The 17,011-nt window shown below is 47.5% G+C and overlaps 1 protein-coding gene across 2 annotated transcripts in view; it reads right to left on the bottom strand.

Annotated features, from left to right (window-relative positions):
- The window catches only part of DENND5B (DENN domain containing 5B), a 109,961-nt gene extending 93,457 nt beyond the window's left edge, over positions 1-16,504 (bottom strand). For both annotated transcript variants that reach the window (XM_004937901.5, XM_001235264.7), the window contains exon 1: positions 16,208-16,504. In XM_004937901.5, coding sequence (XP_004937958.1) covers positions 16,208-16,319 — 112 coding nt within the window. In that variant the 5' untranslated portion in view covers positions 16,320-16,504. The remainder of the gene's footprint in view (positions 1-16,207) is intronic.
- Between the last annotated feature and the right edge of the window lie 507 nt (positions 16,505-17,011).

Below are 17,011 nucleotides of genomic sequence, written 5' to 3'. Positions count from 1 at the left end.
TTTTTTTTAATATAAAGCGTAAAAGGCAAAAAGATCTCACAAAAAGAAAACATGCGGAGGATTTGCACGCCCTACCACTGCAGTAAGTTTGATGGCTCTGAAGAAGCAGCACACAAACTTTGCCAAAAGCCCAGAGACCACAAACGGATGATAAGCAGCATGCTGGCTTCTTAAACTAAATGCTCATTTTAAGAATAGTGGTAAAACAACCACCAGGAAGTACTTGATGCAGAATTATTGACTACTGCATCCCATTCTGATTTTTTTTATTTTATTTATTTATTTTTGCCTTAAAGGAAGCCCTTTGAATTTTCTCCTGCTCTCGCTAAGCTAACATTTCTGTGGAGCTTGTTGTGTCTCCACACATTTTACTGGAAGAGAACAAAGAGATTCTCAGCTTTGGCACTTCAAAGTAAACTGAATGAGAGCAGTGGGCATCCTCAAGTGTACTTCCAAGGATGCCATGTGGGTGTTAGGATGTGACACCACGGCACTCTTGCACCTGAAAGGAGACAGGAAGTTTTTCAGCTGCTTTAAAGGAGTCATGGGGAGTGGTGTGGGCTGATTTCTGAGGTATGCACCTGATGGCTCAGCCAACACAGGTCTGCAAAGCAAATTGCCAGTATCATCTATCCTGGGATGGCCACGTTGCACAGTAGCACCTCAGAAGCCTTTCCTCGGCAAGATTCAGCTTCACAAACTGCCCACATAAAGCAGATCAGAGACCACACAAGCAGGAGAAGCCTGTGATGAGACTGCTTACAACACACAAGCTCTGGTCTTTATGCAAGAGCTGAGTACTCTCTCATTCCAGTTAACCCCAGTGACCAGGAATGCTGTTTCTCCAGGCCTTGGGTATTTCCCTGGTGTGGCCTCAGGCTCATCACACCCTTTGGGTTTTGAAGATCCCACACCCTCAGAGGAGAGATGCAGACTGCTATTAAAGGCAGCCCTCCCTCGGCACAGCTGCTGCACACTAGCTCTAGAACCACCCCCAAGAAAAAAATCTCCACATGCTTTGGATGACGGGAGGACTACAGATGTGAGGAGGGAGATTTATACGGAGGCTAGGAAGAGACAGAAAAATAGGCCCAACTTCCATGAGCAGTCAGGGACTACGCTGCAGAAGCCATCAGGAGGAAGCTTGGCAGAAAGAACCAGGCCACTACATCAGAGGCAGTCATTTTATTCATGTAATTCCCTCAAAATAAATAAATAAACAAACAAATCTCCCTCTATTCATCAGCTGCCTGCACAATAGCAAAGCCCTCCTTGCGTAAGCAGCACTGAAGGCTCCATGCAGAGCTCTGAGAAGAGCCAGGGCAGGGAATTAGAGCTCATCGTGCTGCTCACTAGCTGACAGCAGTTCTGCCCCCTGGCCCACAATCCTGTACCTCGTTCACCCCGGTCAGCCCACTGGGGATCAGTCCCCGTATTTACCTGTGGCATTTTCCCAAGCAATGCTCCCCTTGCACAGCACAGCAAGGGGCACTCCACAGCCTGGCTGCTGCCTCCTCCTGCACAGGGTACAGCCTTGTACAGCTCTGCGGCTTTTTAAGTTAGGTAGAGGAGCAGGATGCGGAGCTGGCACTTCAGGATGAAAAACCATACTGATGTCTGAGCATCAGCCAAGATACAGAAAGGGAAAGCACTATTCATCTAATTCAAAGGAAGGAACAGGAGACCTTTCTTCGGGTGTTAGCCCAGGGGCAGGAAAAGCCACCCTGCCCTCCTTCTCCAAGACAGTTGGACTCAGATTAAGCTGCAGATACACTCTGTGCTGCTGCAGCTGAGCTTCTCCCTATCCCAAAGTGACCTGGCAGCACTGCAGAGGAACTGGCACAGAAACCAGCCTTGGCCGTGCTGTTGCAACAGAACAGCAAGCGGCTAAACAAATGAGCCAGGCAGGTTGTGAGCCAGGACCTCTTCATCAGCACTGTCAGTCTTGTTTGTGTGCAGCTGGAAAGACGAAAAACTGCAGAGGCTTTGTACATTATTTTTGCTAAGTCCTGCAGCAGGATGTTTTCCTGCCCCCCAGACCTGGATTGCACAGCTCTGTGCCCGCTCCAGTAGCTATACATAGAAACAATCAGCTAGCAGCCAGGGCAACACATGGTCCATAAATAGATTGTACTTATCAGCATGCTTAAGCCCTACAGGTAGGCTGACCCTTTTATTTGGGAGGCTCTGCAGTGATTCCACTGCAGAGAAGTGAGGCTTTTTAATTTGGATTGTTTTTAAGAGAGCACAAGATCAAACTTCAGCCTAGATGAAAAAGTCATATGACTGCTGAGTGTTACTTTTCCAATCTGTCCCTTATATGATCACATACTATAATAAATGCAAGCAACTTGAATGCAATTAGACTTGGCATTTCAGATAGTTTGGGTGGGGGGCAGATGGAAGAAGCGAACAATTCAGGGATGAATACGTGTATTCTAAAACAGAAGTATTTCAAAAGACATCAACCCATCACTAACAAGATTGGGAAGTCCAACTTGCCCAAGGGAGGGGGACTCCTGCTATTAATAAGCTCTGCTTAGTTTTGAAATTAAAAGCTGAAACACAAAGGCTCAGCAGTTCTCAAAAAAAAAAAGAAAAAAAGAGCCCCACGCTTTTTCAGCATGCAAGCTGCATCACTTCTCCACAAAAACTTGCTTTTAGAAACAGATGGCAGCCTGCAAGACCTACAAATCCTTTGTCTGGAGTGGCAAACTAGGCCCTATTGCCCAAAGTCAACCATCACATTGTGAAGCACTGACCCTAACAAATCCATTATGTTTCTTTCTACCGTAGTGCTAAACCAGACAAAAATGAGTCAGACTCAATAGGAAAGGGTGAGGGATTTTAAATCCCTTTCCCCCCTCACTACAAAAGTGGTGCTGAGGGGGACAGCCCCTGCTGACCCCGCTCAGAGGGGCAGGGCCCCAACCTGCAGCCAGGCCTGCCCAGCCAGGCCAGGCCCGCCCAGGCCCGCTGAGGAGGATGGATTTGGGATTGAAACATTTATGCTGCTCCGTCCAATAGCTTTGAAGTCAGCCGCCTCCGTCAGCCCAACTACCCACGCAGTCAAGAGCGGATATCCAGAGCTAGAAAGGCTTTTACATTAGGTGAATAATTAGGTCTGATGTGCTTTGTAGTTTCTCAGCCCTCCTGTTCCTGCGCTGCCAGGTAGCTGCAGGCAGTAGAATACAACAGTTTCTGTCCTGCTTTTCCCATGTCAGCTGAGCCCAAGCAATGGAAAGTAAAACAGGAAAGTGATAGAAACTTCCATCAAAGAGCTGCTGCCTTCAGTGGAAAGGAAACAAGGCAGGAGCCTGCTGAGCTGCCAGACAGGTGGGGAAAGGAGAGAAGAGCCCTTTCCTTGCTGTGTGTACTTGGCACAGCTTGATGCACACAGGGAAATACCCACCACTGGCACCACAGGCAGACACCTCCCGACAAAGTGTTTGTCAAAGAGAAAAGTCTCTCTGAAAAAACACTGTGTGCAGATTACGAATGATGCAGCTGCTTTCATCTTGCACATCTAGAAATGAGATGCAGCCAAGAAAAATAACAAGGCAGCATCCTCAGGGCAACATATTGGTTAGATTTTTCACACATTCGTAGGAATTGCCCCCCATCTCCCTTTACCAGTTTTCCCGGGCATATAAAACAGCCTCTCAAGGACATGGCAATGGTGACGCTGAAATTCAAAGCGCTGAGATCAAACCTGTGAAGCTGGTGCTCACTGTGGCTCAATTACATTGCCTACCTGAAGGCTAAAGCTTATTATTTAAGACAGTGCAACAGTCATTTTAATCGCAGTCGCTGCATATCGCTTGGAAAACGTCTAGAAAGCCCAAGAATGCTGTGGAGATTTATTATCCTGCAGTGCCAAAGTTAATGACACAGCTTTCTCCTCAGTGTCTTTCTGCTTGTGGTTTACCACCTGTTTGCACCAGAGGACCTGGAACGAAAACGTGCTGGCCCTGAATTGGAGGCTTGATACACAAGTGCCTGTGCTGTGACTGCCCTATCAGGACATCAGATTGCTTACGTAAAGCTCCTGTTTTCCTCCTGGGGTTTTCAACTTGAAAGTTTACATGCAGAAAAGGTGCACCACTGAGCTTCAGCAGAACAGAAATAACTCTTCAAGTCCTTCCTAAAGTTACAATGTGAAGATGCGTGCCATGACCGACACAATAATGCGCCCGAGCAGTCTGTCTGCTGGCAGCGTTCTGAGTTTGCATTTTCTTCTATAAATATTTAACATACAAGAACTGTTCATGTTACCCACTTTGCCCGAAGTGTTTTGACAGCCATGCTCACCCTATGACAATGATGCTCTATTTAACACTGCAGCTGCAGACAGGAGGATCTGGTTTCGGTTTTATACAATATTGTGAAACCCGTGACCTCAACCCAAAATAAACGAGATAATACATTTTTAAGGAATAGAATCCAAACATATCACTAAGACAATAATCAGTAAGCCATAACAATAAAGGAAAACAAATTTAAGTCTTGACTGCGGGAGCTTGCTTGAATTCAGCTGGAATCCCATTTTTATTAAACACATTCAAGAAAGGAAGATAAAAGACAAACAACCCTGCAAAAGCTAAGTAGTATCCTGAAATAATTTCTCTAAAGGCCTGGATAATTGTTAAGCTTACTGACAGATACCCACAGATTATTGCTAGTCCTCAGGGACCTCTGCACACTTTACCATGTCTTTAGTTGAATCCACCAAAGAGCCAGTGCCCTGCGGAGCTCTTGTCTGGCCATGCTGGGAGGCTTGGCCACACCATCTCCATAATGAGAGAAGACCCAGCACAGTCTAGCAGAGAGTTACCAGAAAGATGTAAGAAAGAGAAACTGAGTCAGCCACATTCATCCTCTCTGCACTGAGGCTAGAAGCTTGGGGAGGGAAGGGCAAGGCAGGAGCCTGCGACCTCAGCTTGCTCTCTCTGGGCCCACACAGCTATTTCCTCACCAAAACTACGTGCTGGCCTGCTAATGGCATCCTTGGTGACAAGAGATGTTCAGGAGATGAGTAGAAGGCCCAAGCTCTGTTTTGCAAACCAAATCCCCATGCCAGTGGTGGCAGCCTGCAGCAGGCCCAGTGGGTTTCTTCCCACGCATACGCACTTCTTAAATCTGCCCCCCCCCCCCAGTACAGATACCCGCACAGGAACTCACCAATGCACTCATCTATTAAAAGCCTGCTGCAAACGGAGCTGCGCCACTTCGCTATGATCAGATGAACTGAGCAAGGGCTGCCAGCCTCCCACTGTGCTGCAGCGCAACACTGCATCCTTTCAGGCCATTTCAGTGCACAGATTCAGCTGAATATGGCCATTTACTCTTAAGACAGCTCATAAACACAGCATGATTAGCCATATATCTTGCAGTGCCTTTTGCTGGAGTTACTCACTCAAAACTTAATGCACTTAACACAGCTTTATGACTCTTCACACACTGTTAGTGCTTTAATACACTAGAATTCAGATACTGGTTATTAACAATATTACCAGAAAGGTTACAACTGCTTTTTGAAACCACAACAAAGCATAAGGAAGAGCTGGTTTGGTTTGAAACCTGGGAAGGTGGAAGATTAGGAACAGAAGAAAAAGTACAGAGCCCCTCTTTCTGCCCCTCTATATATATATGTGTATATATATATATACACACACACACACATAGACACACATACATATACACACACATACATCTCTTTTACAGTGCTTTGGGGAAAAAAAAACACCAAAAACCACAATCCAGTGGACAACCATTCTCGTTTTTGGCCACACGTAGTTTTGCTCTCACCTCCCATTATCATCACATTGTAGATGCGGTAGCAGAATTGCTCCCCTAATAAATACCCTTCATTTACAACCCAGAGGAAACGGCATTAAGCACAACAGAATGGTTTCACAGATCCGGGTGAAGAGTGCTAGGAGCCATACACCAGGACAGAAATTTGGATCCTCTTGCCACGAGCTCATTTGTTCACACAAACCTGTTAGCTCCAATCTCTCCTGCTTCCCCCTTCCTACCTTGAGTCACCATACAGCCCCTGGGCCAGGATACAGCACATGCTGTATGCAGGTCCAGCCACACGGCTGCCAGTAGCCCACCAGAGTGCCCACAGACACAGGCTGTGCTGCCCGGTGAAGTGCCGCTGCCTTTTCTGCAGCCTTTGTGTTACTGGGAGTTTAATTAGGTTCTCTGCTCCAGCTGCAAGAACTTAACAGGAAAATTCAAAATCCTCCTGTCTTTTCTATTTCACCTCTGACAAAATTAAACCTTGGTTACTCTGTGTGGGGAAATACTGGTGGTAGGTGGACGGTTGGACCGGATGATCTTGGAGGTCTTTTCCAACCTCAGCGATTCTATGGTCCCATTGATCCTACGACTCTAAATTGACTTATGGATTCAGAAGATAAGGATACCAATTACTTCAGCAGGAAATGGGTCTAGTATGTCCCATTCTATATTCCCATTCCCATCCCTATAGTCACTTCATCAATCACACAAGCCTCAGTTTTGGGTGCGATAATACTACATCATCATCAACACAGATGGTCTGCTGCTTAGTGTAAACTTCCCTTTTTAGCTATTCAGTACACTGCAGGCGAGTGCTAGGACAGAGTCAGAAGTCATCAACATGAAGCACTGACAAAATATTAGCTGATGACTGAAACCCGAGACAGATTTTGAATTGCAAGTAGTTCTCAGATCCTAACCGTTACCAAATACAACACATGCTGGGCGCTCTGTTGCAGTAGTTGCTGCAGGCAATTCATTCCCAGCTCTAGGCAAGACCCAAATCAGCACCTTTTCTCCCCAGTGCTAGCACAGACCTGCAGGCAAGGAGCACGAACGCATCCCAGCCACAAGACATCCCGTTTGCTCATTCTCATTCCTGTTGAAAGCCCAAGAGCTGAACTAACTGCCCTGAGCCCCCGGGTCAGAGCCAGGGCAGGCACTGCAGGGACCTCCGCTCTTCCTCACCTGCTGGCTGGGACAAAGCACAGCTGAGGGGTCAGCGCTCATTAAGGCCCGGCTTTTATGGGAAGTTCAGCCTGCATTACACTAGAGGGTTTTTTGTTGTTTTTTTTTTTTTAATTTAAATCAGTGCGTTAGACTGAGCTCTTTCATTCCCCTCCCAACTCACAACCCTGCGGGCAGCTCCAAGAAGAAAGAGAACAAAGACGTAGGCATAGAAACTATAGAAGTTATTAACCAGAACAGCTAACGTTAAAGTTAACATCTCCCAGCACCGTTCCCCTTTCTCTAAGTATGACATAAGACAATAGCTACAGCTGCCTCACCCTATGCAGATGTTCATATTCATGCAAGAAAAAATGCTTGCTTAATAGCATTCCTTACACCGGGATTCTTTAGTTCTTAGTCACTGCCCAATTTAAGATAGAAACATTAGACCACATATCCCTGCTTGAATTAAGAGAGTCAAACAACATCTGTTATCACACTTACTAAAGCCAGAAAGAGCCAACATATTTGCAAATGCTAGTAAGACAAGCCTATCCCAAGTAGCATCATCCTGGGAAAAGGCTAAACACGTGATCCATCTGTGCTGATGAGCTGCTATGCTGATTTCCAGAGATAAATATTCTTCCTTTAGTAGATTCATAACGGTAGTCATTAAAGACAAAGGTTGACAACCTGTAAACGAGTGCGTTAAAGACACCTTAGTACCATTCTTCCAGACCCTGACATTGCTGAAGTGTTTACAAGGCACAACATACAGGAGAACGCAGCACTCAAAGCTCTGTGTCAGGGCATACATCCACGATCAGTAGTTTTACAAAGCACCTGACAGTTTTTAAGCATTGTAAGTCATGACCTGGCATCTCATCTCCGTGTATTAAACAAAGGTGGCTTTCTTTCTGTTTTAAATAAGAAAAATAATAAATTCTGCCCCCAGATACTTGCTGCGGTGTATTTACACGTTATAAACATGGATAAATAAAAAGAGCACAACATCTATGAGACAAAAGGTTCCATCCTAGAAACCGTAGCACCACTGTTCATCTCTCCTATTCCAGCCTGCATCACAGCTGTGACAAAGTCTGCCTTAACAGAGCTATTGTTTTGTTTTCCAGCATAAAATTACTCTGAATTTTAAATTAACGTCAAAGTATTGCTCAGCATAAAGCAAACAAGAATACCAAGTGGGAATACTGATGAAAAAAAAAAAAAAAACACCCACAGTGCTGCATGAATAACCAACTAATCAACAAATCTTCCCTCAGTGAAAAGCCAAATATTTACTCAGTTATATATTGCATTCTTCACTCAAATACTTCATAGTTTGAATTTAGAAATAAATAAACAAAGCTCTCTCTTTTCCCTTTCCAGAGCATCTCATGGGAATGCAGAGGGTGCAGCAGAAGGTGTTCCCACCTCACACTGGACCCATCTCAGCTGGTCACACAGCAGGGAGGTGGGCTCCTCCACCTGGGCTGGGCTATCAGCTTTCAGGTAGCCTCCCCAGCAGTGAGAACCTGGGCTCTGGATCCTGTCTGCCATCTCCCACCAGCATAAGCAGTACACATGTGGACCATGGCAGCATCCTCCTGTCGCAGAGGGCTCCAGCCATGCCAGAACATCGATCAGTCAAAAAGCAGGCTGCTCGGCCCATCGGATCAATGTTTCACTGGGAAATCAGCAGTTGGGTACGTGCTTGGTTTCACCATTTCATCACAGACAGCTGTGCCCTCTTGTTTTCCAGTCACAAGACACCAGAAGCACATTTTACACCTGGGCAGCCCAATGTAAAAAGCATTCAGTCGCACTCACTTTTTCCTTGCATCTACAGCTACTGCTAACACCGTCAACACTGCATCACATACCATCACACGCCGATCGCTTTGTGCATGAAAATAGCTACGCATGGAAATGAGCATATGTATATAGCAGCTAAAGAAAAAAAAATGCAAATTTATACAGATAATTTCAACCATCCATGAAAAGCAGCAGCCACTACACACCCACGGCAATTGAGGGTTTTTTCATTTCATTTCTTTTTTTTTTTTTTTTTAACCCAATCACTGTTTACACAAAATGGTATTTCAGCTTAAGCCCCCCCCACCCTACCGCATCAGCCTTTAACATGACAAGAGAACACCAAAGAGTGGGTAGAGGGAGGATTCTACCCTTTGTGCCGTGCAACCCACCGCTCATACAGTTCCAAAGCCCAGTTTGACTCCGTTGGATACACAGTTTGTTTAAACAGCAGCAACAAAAATCAATACCAGCTCCCAGAACTACTGCAATTTGATGAACGATATGGCTGCAAAGCAAAGCTAAGTTCATGCTCTAAGAGGGGAGAAAAGCTTGCTTTACGAGAGTGGCATCGCCCCTGAACACAAAACAAGAACTGGTGGCATTTTTGTACAGAACACGTAAGTTTGTTCTCCACTCAGAGGTTTTCTAGGCAGATTCCCTAAAACCACTTCCCCCTAACACTGTACTCTGCCAAGAGTTATTTTTTTCCACTGTCACTCAAAGCAGGTCACTGAGATCCAGCAAAGCCCTTCAGCCTACTCTACAAAGCGTACATTTTAGCAATGGAATAGTCCTTCCACTTCACTCTTTTGAGCATCTGTTTTGATGTGTTGAAGTTATTGTTAGTGGATTTGGTTGATGCGCAGAAGAATGAGGAAGAAGCAAGACCCCACTCCTTGAAGGAGCATGGCTTCACATTCGCAGACAGGCACTTTCTTTTTGCCTAGTACAGCCCAATCAGAAAGCTCTCCATTTAGATACGGTGATCAGACCGCTCAGTGAACCTGTTTGACTCCAAGCAAGGAGCACAAATTAGGTAGTATATATTTTCCATACCGATGATGTAACAGAGGCTTCTACAGGCATCCCAATATCTGACACCTCAGCAGTCTGACACGGATTGCTCATCTCCTCAGTATCTCTTACTGCGATGACCCGCCACCATTTCCTCCCTAATTAGTTCTGAGATTATCTATATAGCTCATGTGACTATGAAGGCCCACTGTTTGCTGACGTAATTTGTTTTTCCTCAATGTAACATTTCCTACCAGAAGCAGAGGCAGATAAGGAAAATAAAAACTGAATTTTGCTGACACCCACAAGCTTCACGTATTTTGACTGCTACAGGTCTCAGCAGGCCGGAGAGCCGTGATGTCCTCACATGGCTGCCTCACACTGTCACGTTTCCTCGTGCTGTTTGTTCTGGAGGCGTTTCAGTGGTGAGCTCCATGCCTGGCCCCAAGGCCTCAGGCACAGCACCAGGGTGCTGGCACAGCTCCTGCAGCACTGGCATGTCACTGGTGAGGACTGAGAGGCTTCTTGGGCAAGCAGCTGAGCACAGACATCAATGCCAGTCTCATGCTGCCCTTAATAGTGCTGGTGTACGTCATGCCTCTGCTCCAGCAGGCCCCAAAAGCACCATCTCCCCTCACACCTCTACCAACACCCAGCTGCAGTGAGGCTAGACACAGCCCTGTTAGACCAAATAAAGTACTCAACCCTTGGGGCAGGTCCTGGGCTCTGCCCAGTAGGCAGTCCTTGGAGCTGCCAGGACACAGCTGGGGTTACCCCATGCAGGCCATGACATGGAACAGTACAGCAGGAACGTGGCTGGGATTCAGGCCATCAGCAACACCTGCAAGTACTTGGGTTGTACTGCTGTTGATACTATGGGAATGGAAAAGGCTATATACCACAACATTCAACAGGCCTGCTACTAGAATTTTCACTAAAAGCCAAAATAACAACAGAAAACCACTCCCACTGACAGTGGTATACCTTCTACTGTGCTCGGGAGTAAAAAAAACCTACTGAGGGTATGAGAGGGTTTAGTCTAAGTGGAAATACCAGCTTACTGAGCAAGAGAAAAAACACAAAATTCCCCAATTCCCCTTGGTTTAGCATTAGCAAGTCAGGGCTACCAACGTAAGAACAGATTTTCCAAGCCAATCAATTGGTTGGTTCCTTACTTTCGAAAGGAATACAATATAAAAACTCAAAGGAAAGCAAATGCATAACAAGCATTATACCAGGGGAGAGGAGCATTCCAATCTCTCTGGCATGTATGAAGGATAGAGAATGAAACCCACATTACTAAAGCATATTAACACATCACAGCCATTAGCAATTCCACAGATGGTCTGTTATCCAAGCGAGTCACTCCTTGTTGAAGGTTACCATAGCTGGCTATGATGCTTGTCAATAATATTGACAACTCTTTATAAGGAGCTCTGTTTCCTTCAGCTGCAGAATTTCTCATACAGAAGCTACGTCTTCAGTGAATGGTTCAGAAATTCTTAAAACAACATGTTGTCTTACAATGGAATTTTGTTTTTTTTTTTTTCCAATTAGCAAAAAGCTCGTGTTTAAGAATAGGCCATTGTGATAGTTGTCCATGCTACCACCTTTGAGGTAGAAGAGAGCAAACCCACTGCTTTCAATTCAGAACTGAGCCAAGATCCATGAAACTTGCTTATTCCAACAACAAACCCAGAAGATTCAGTGCTGCATCATGTCTTAATGAAAGGAGGGAATGTAAGTCCCAGACCTTCACAAGCCCTGTAACGATCAGAAATCCTAAGCAGTCTACAGCCTTTAAGTACCTAAAGGGGGACTAGAAGAAAAAAGGGGACAGGCTCTTTAACAGGGTCTGTTGTGACAGGACAAGGGGAAATGGTTTCAAACTAAAAGAGGGGAGATTAAGACTGGATATAAGGAAGAAGCTTTTTATAAGGAAGAAGCTTTTTAGCCAGGGTGGTGAGGCACTGGAGCAGGTTGCCCAGAGAAGTGGTGAGTGTCCCTGGAGACTTCAGGCTGGACAGGGCTCTGAGCAACCTGATCTACCTGTGGGTGTCTCCGTTCACTGCAGAGGGGTTGGATCACCTGGCCTTTATGGGTCCCCTCCATCTGAAACAATTCTATGATTCTACTACAAGTGCTTCTGAGGTGCACATTAAGATGTGTTAAATTGTACATGAGCCATCTTCTCCTCTGCTGGTACAAGTCTCACATGTCGCTTAACCTGGATGCTTCCCCCACGCATGCTTTGCAGTGCTCTAGACGGCACTCTAAAAACAAAAAGCAAAACTCCCATAGTTTGTTTTTCATTTGTCACAATTGAGTAAGTCATGAACAGGAACTGCAACTGTTTAATGAATTTCCCTTGACCAAGGATTTTCTAATATATTTCCAGTAAGGCAGGAAAAAATCCAGTCCCTTATTTTGAGAAAGGTCATGCACACATGACGTTGCATCGGTGTAGTAATGCCACCACATTTTTTCTTGTTGAAGCCTGGCCCTCTGGCATGACCTGGTGTGGAGGAAGCCAGGTGGAGAGCCAGGCTTGCTGCAGCCAGGCTGTGCAACGCAAGAGCACACAGGTGCCAAGCACACACAAGAAAATAAAACCTTTTGCCTTTCTAAAAATAAAAGCCTGTAGACAAGAAGCGTGGTTAGCCAGACTGCAACACACACACACGGTTTGTTTTTCAGCATTATGAACTCAGATAGCGTTTCATTGTTGAAGGAAATTAATTCTCAGTGTCTGACTATTTATAGCAAGAGGTAGAAGCAGTGATTAGTTTCCCCAAGACACTCGCCATGCCCGGTTAGCACCACCATAAGCTCTCCCAGCAGCTGCTGGGCTGGGCACAGCGAGGAAATAAATAGCTGATCTTAGGAGTGGTGAAGCTCTCTACAGCTCTACAGTATAAACTGAATCAGGACAATAAGATACTGAATCTCCACACACTTGTCAAAACCAGACAATGCAAAATACTTTGCTGGACAAGATACAATAACTGGAAGTTCTCTTAACTATAAGCACGGTAATTTTGAAGGTTTATGCATAGGAAAAACTACAAGATTTTATTTTACATAGCAAGAGGTCTACTGTGACCCCAGCAATATTCACATTCCTCAGCACAGAGGGCATCATCCCACGGAGCCCTGCAGGCCCCGCTCCCCATGCTGCACACTCCAAACCCCTCCACTGACAGTGACCTCTACAGAGCTCAGACCCATTCTGCCATTTGGGAACAAAACTCCCCACACGTAGCTCTCTTTCACTTTCCTCCTTCCCTCACTACAAGGCACTGCTTTCTCTCTGACTGACTCTTATGTATTCTGGATTATTTCTTTCCTAAACTGTAGAATTTAGGAACTTACGCACAACTCTTTTGTGAAGTTTAATACGTTATCAAAGCAAAATGTAACAGCAGCTACAGCCATGAAAAGCCCTGTGCTTCGCACACACACTTGAAGTTCACACAGTATGAGAAAACCATGTAATACAAACAGTTTAATGAACTATTAGGTATTATTCTTTAAGGCAACGTTAAGTATTTACTATAATGTGTTCATTTGAGCACACGCATTTTCAAGGCTGTTGGTCTCAAGATGAGTATACCTGAAAGAAGTGAGCACGAAGATGAAAGCAAACTGAAATACATTTTCTATCAGCCCCGAACATGAGAGAAAAATCATTCTTCATCCTTTTTAGTGGAGTTCAGCAGCAAAGAGAAACCAATATTGAAAATGTCATGCTTTTCAAGATATTTCACGTCAAATGTACTGCTTCCCTTTCCTGACCGCTCCGACTGCTCAATGCCAAGAAATCCTTACCGCTTCCTTTCCTCCCTCGAGTCGCCAGATCCTTCTTCCATCCTTGGCTGAGAGCTTTGTGATAGCGCCACAAGTGCTTTGATGGCATTATCACCCCTACGTTGCTTTGCTGCATGCCTGTATGCACTACCAAGTTAGCAATAGCCTTCAAAATTTTGGGGGAGTTGGACTAGATGACCCTTAGGGGTCCCTTCCAACTCAAAAAGTTCTGTGCTTCTATTACGTTCTATGAAAGTGAACTGACTTAGACAGCCACATGAATTCTCTTGCAGCCAGCTGTGGAGCAGCTTCCGAGGCAGCCCCAGCCCAGCCCTCTGGAAGCTGAAAGCCCTGTGAGGATCTGTAACCTCTGCTCCCCTGCTCACAGGAGAGGCCCTGGGCCTGCAGCTCACCTCCTGCCCCACTCCTCTGCCCAGTGCTCGGGCCTGGCACAAGGTATTTGAGCTTTGTGTGCTGGAGCTGCCGAGGGACCCCAGTGTTTGGAGATAAGCAGGTTCTTAATTACTTTTTTTTGTTGTTTTTTGCTAAATTAGGGATGATGTGCACAGCAGCTTAAGTGACAGCACTTCTCAGGGAAGGCACGACTTACCTCAGCAGCTTCTTTAAGCTCAAGGCTGGCAGGATGGAAAGCCATCACAGCTACAATTCAACACCGAAATAACAGGATAATTTCTTTCCAGAAAACACTGTAAAAGCATTTTTAGAAAGAAATAGCCTCATTTGGGGGTGTCCCCTTACAGAATGGTCCATCTGCTCCCTTGAGCATCTTTCTGCCTGCATATTCCAGTTAAGAATTGAATCCTCATAGCCTCATTTTTGGAACCTGTAACAGAGTTTGATATGATGTCTCCCTGGTGCCTGCCTATGGTGGCATTAGCTTTCCCCAGGCTTTAGCAGAAACGTTCTCAGCTATGTCTAAAGCCAGAGTTAATTTTTGCACAGCTGCACTACACGCGTGGCTCACAGCACTGCCTGTTCCTCTCCAGCACTTCCAACTGCTCGGCTCCCAGCTGATAGCAGAAAGCTCTTGTCACGAGTCCCTAAAAATATACCATGGCTAATAGCAGTCCCATCATGGTTCTGTTACTCCAATCCTTCCTTTGCTACGTCCCAACCCTCCTAGGTGTCGATGATGCCTCTCGCACTGCCATCGCCAAAAATTTCTGAATGCTCTTATTATCCAATTAGCTTTGAAATCCAATTGGTCTTGCTGGAATCTCCTAAGCTGCCACAGAAGAGATAGAGCCAGGGCACTGTGCGAACCTGCAGTGCTCCCCGAGAGCACACCCATGCATCTTGCTGGGAAACTGAGCAGAAAGCAGCAAAAAGCACATTGTGAAGTCCAGGTCATCGCCAGGGAAGGCACACACTGCTGGCCAACACTGCCTTAAAAAGGAGCTCTTTTCAGAAAGCAGAATTCACTGCGACTCAGAGTTGGAGTTGCCCACACCCCGATGGGTTGTGTTATGCAAATCGAACCCTGCGTGCCATCAGCTGGGCGAAGGCTTACAAGCCAGGAGGTTGCTATTAAAAGCAATAAAACCAAAACACACACAACTGCGGTCACCAGCACGTGTTAGAAAACAAACAGCTGGCAGAGTGCTTGGCTAATGCTTCAACCCTGAGACCCCAGGGCTGCCTCGACCGTGTGCTCAACGCAAAGACAATGGGAAAAGATGCAGACGCCAAAGCCAAGGGAAGGCTCTGTGGCACTTCAGGTGCTCATGTGGCCCTTCCACGGCCAGCGTAAATGTGAACTTCAACCAGGGTGCATGGGTCAGCAATGCGGATCACACAGCCTCCCTCTTACACAACGCAAGGCCGTGTCCTTCCTGCTGCGGCACCAGAGACCTGGCAGGCCTCACTGCCGGCACCTGTCCCATGCGGGTCCCTCGCCCACAGCATGAGCGCATACGGACAGTGGGACCTATGGACCTCAGTGCTTACAGGCTCCTAACTCAGAGAGGAAACCTTCTGCTTCTGTGCCATCACGCCCCATCACTAAGCTTACAGTCAGCCCTGCTTTACATGTAAAAACCGACTTAAACGTTTCCTTTTAGATGAGCACAGTGACGTTTAGGACAGAGTACAGTCTTCCCCAACATAACGTGCTCAAATCCGGGCATAAGCTCTCCAACAATAAATATGTTAGAAAACGCATGAGCACCTCCACGATCCCACAGTAACAATCCCATTCTTGGATCTGCAACCTTTTTGGGGGGCGGAGAGCGAAGGCTGCGGGAAGACTATTTCCGAACAGACAGAAGACGTGAAAGAAAGCGAGGCAACCGGCGATGCAATTGCATTAATGTATTCGCTTCTTCCCACATCCCTCCCCCCGGTTTGCAGCACACAACAGGGAAGAACACGCATTCTCCCGGCACCGAGCTCGGCCCCGGGGCTCTGCAGGGTTCCGCAGCAGCCCAGCAGAGGGGCCGAAGCCGCCGCTCGGCCGGACCGGAGCTCGCCCCCCGCCCGCGCTCCCCGGAGGCCCGGCGCCCCCTCCGCGGGGGGAGCGGACATTTTGCGGCAGCCGCTCCCCGGCCCCGCGCCGCGCCCGGCCGCTCACCTGCCAGCTCGTCGGGCTCCAGCCCGCTCTCCGCGTCGATGCCGCAGAGCACGAAGTAGTGGGCGAAGCGGCACGGGGCCGCGCCGGGCCCGGGGGCGCCGCTCCCGCTCATCCCGACGGCGGCGGCTCCGGCTCCCTGCGGCAGCGCGGCGGGCTCACGGCGCGCCGCCCTCCATCTCTGGCGACGGGCACCGGGCGCTGCGCGGAGGGCGCTGGGCGGCTCCGGCGGGCACCGAGCGGCGGCGGCGACTCCGGCCCCGCTGTCAGCTGAGAGGGGCGGGCAGCGGGCGGCGCTGCGCTGCCGGTCCGCCCCCGCGGGGCTTTTAAACGCTGCGCGGTCGCGGCACCGCCCCGTCGGGACCCCCGGCGTGCTGGGTTTTGGGGGCGGCGTGACTGGGGGGGGCGGCTTCCAGACAAAAAACAGCGGGCGGGAAGCAGCGCTCCGGCTGCCCGTAGCGTCTTCCTGTGGGAATGGCGCTGAGGGCGGCGGGTTTTTGTTAGGCTGAAGGACCGAACGACAGAAATGAGCCGCGGAGGGCGGGTGATGGATGTGCGTGGGGCAGAGGAGGTCTCCGCTGACCTACCATAAATGGTTTTAATCATATCACGGTTATCATACCGACAGCTGTCTCCTTGTTGCATACACGAGGCAAAATCCAAAGCACTTTGTCATTCAGGCTAGAGAAGTGGGGCCATGAAAACCTAATGAGGTTCAACAAGATCAAGTGCAGGGTGCTGCACTTGGGTCGGGGCAATCCCAGGTATTTATACAAAGTGGGGGAATGATCTGCTTGCGAGCAGCCC

This window comes from Gallus gallus, chromosome 1 (assembly GCF_016699485.2).
Source record: "Gallus gallus isolate bGalGal1 chromosome 1, bGalGal1.mat.broiler.GRCg7b, whole genome shotgun sequence".
Taxonomy (NCBI): domain Eukaryota; kingdom Metazoa; phylum Chordata; class Aves; order Galliformes; family Phasianidae; genus Gallus; species Gallus gallus.
The sequence above is the reverse complement of the archived record's forward strand: the minus strand, read 5'-3'. Positions and strand labels throughout refer to the sequence as shown.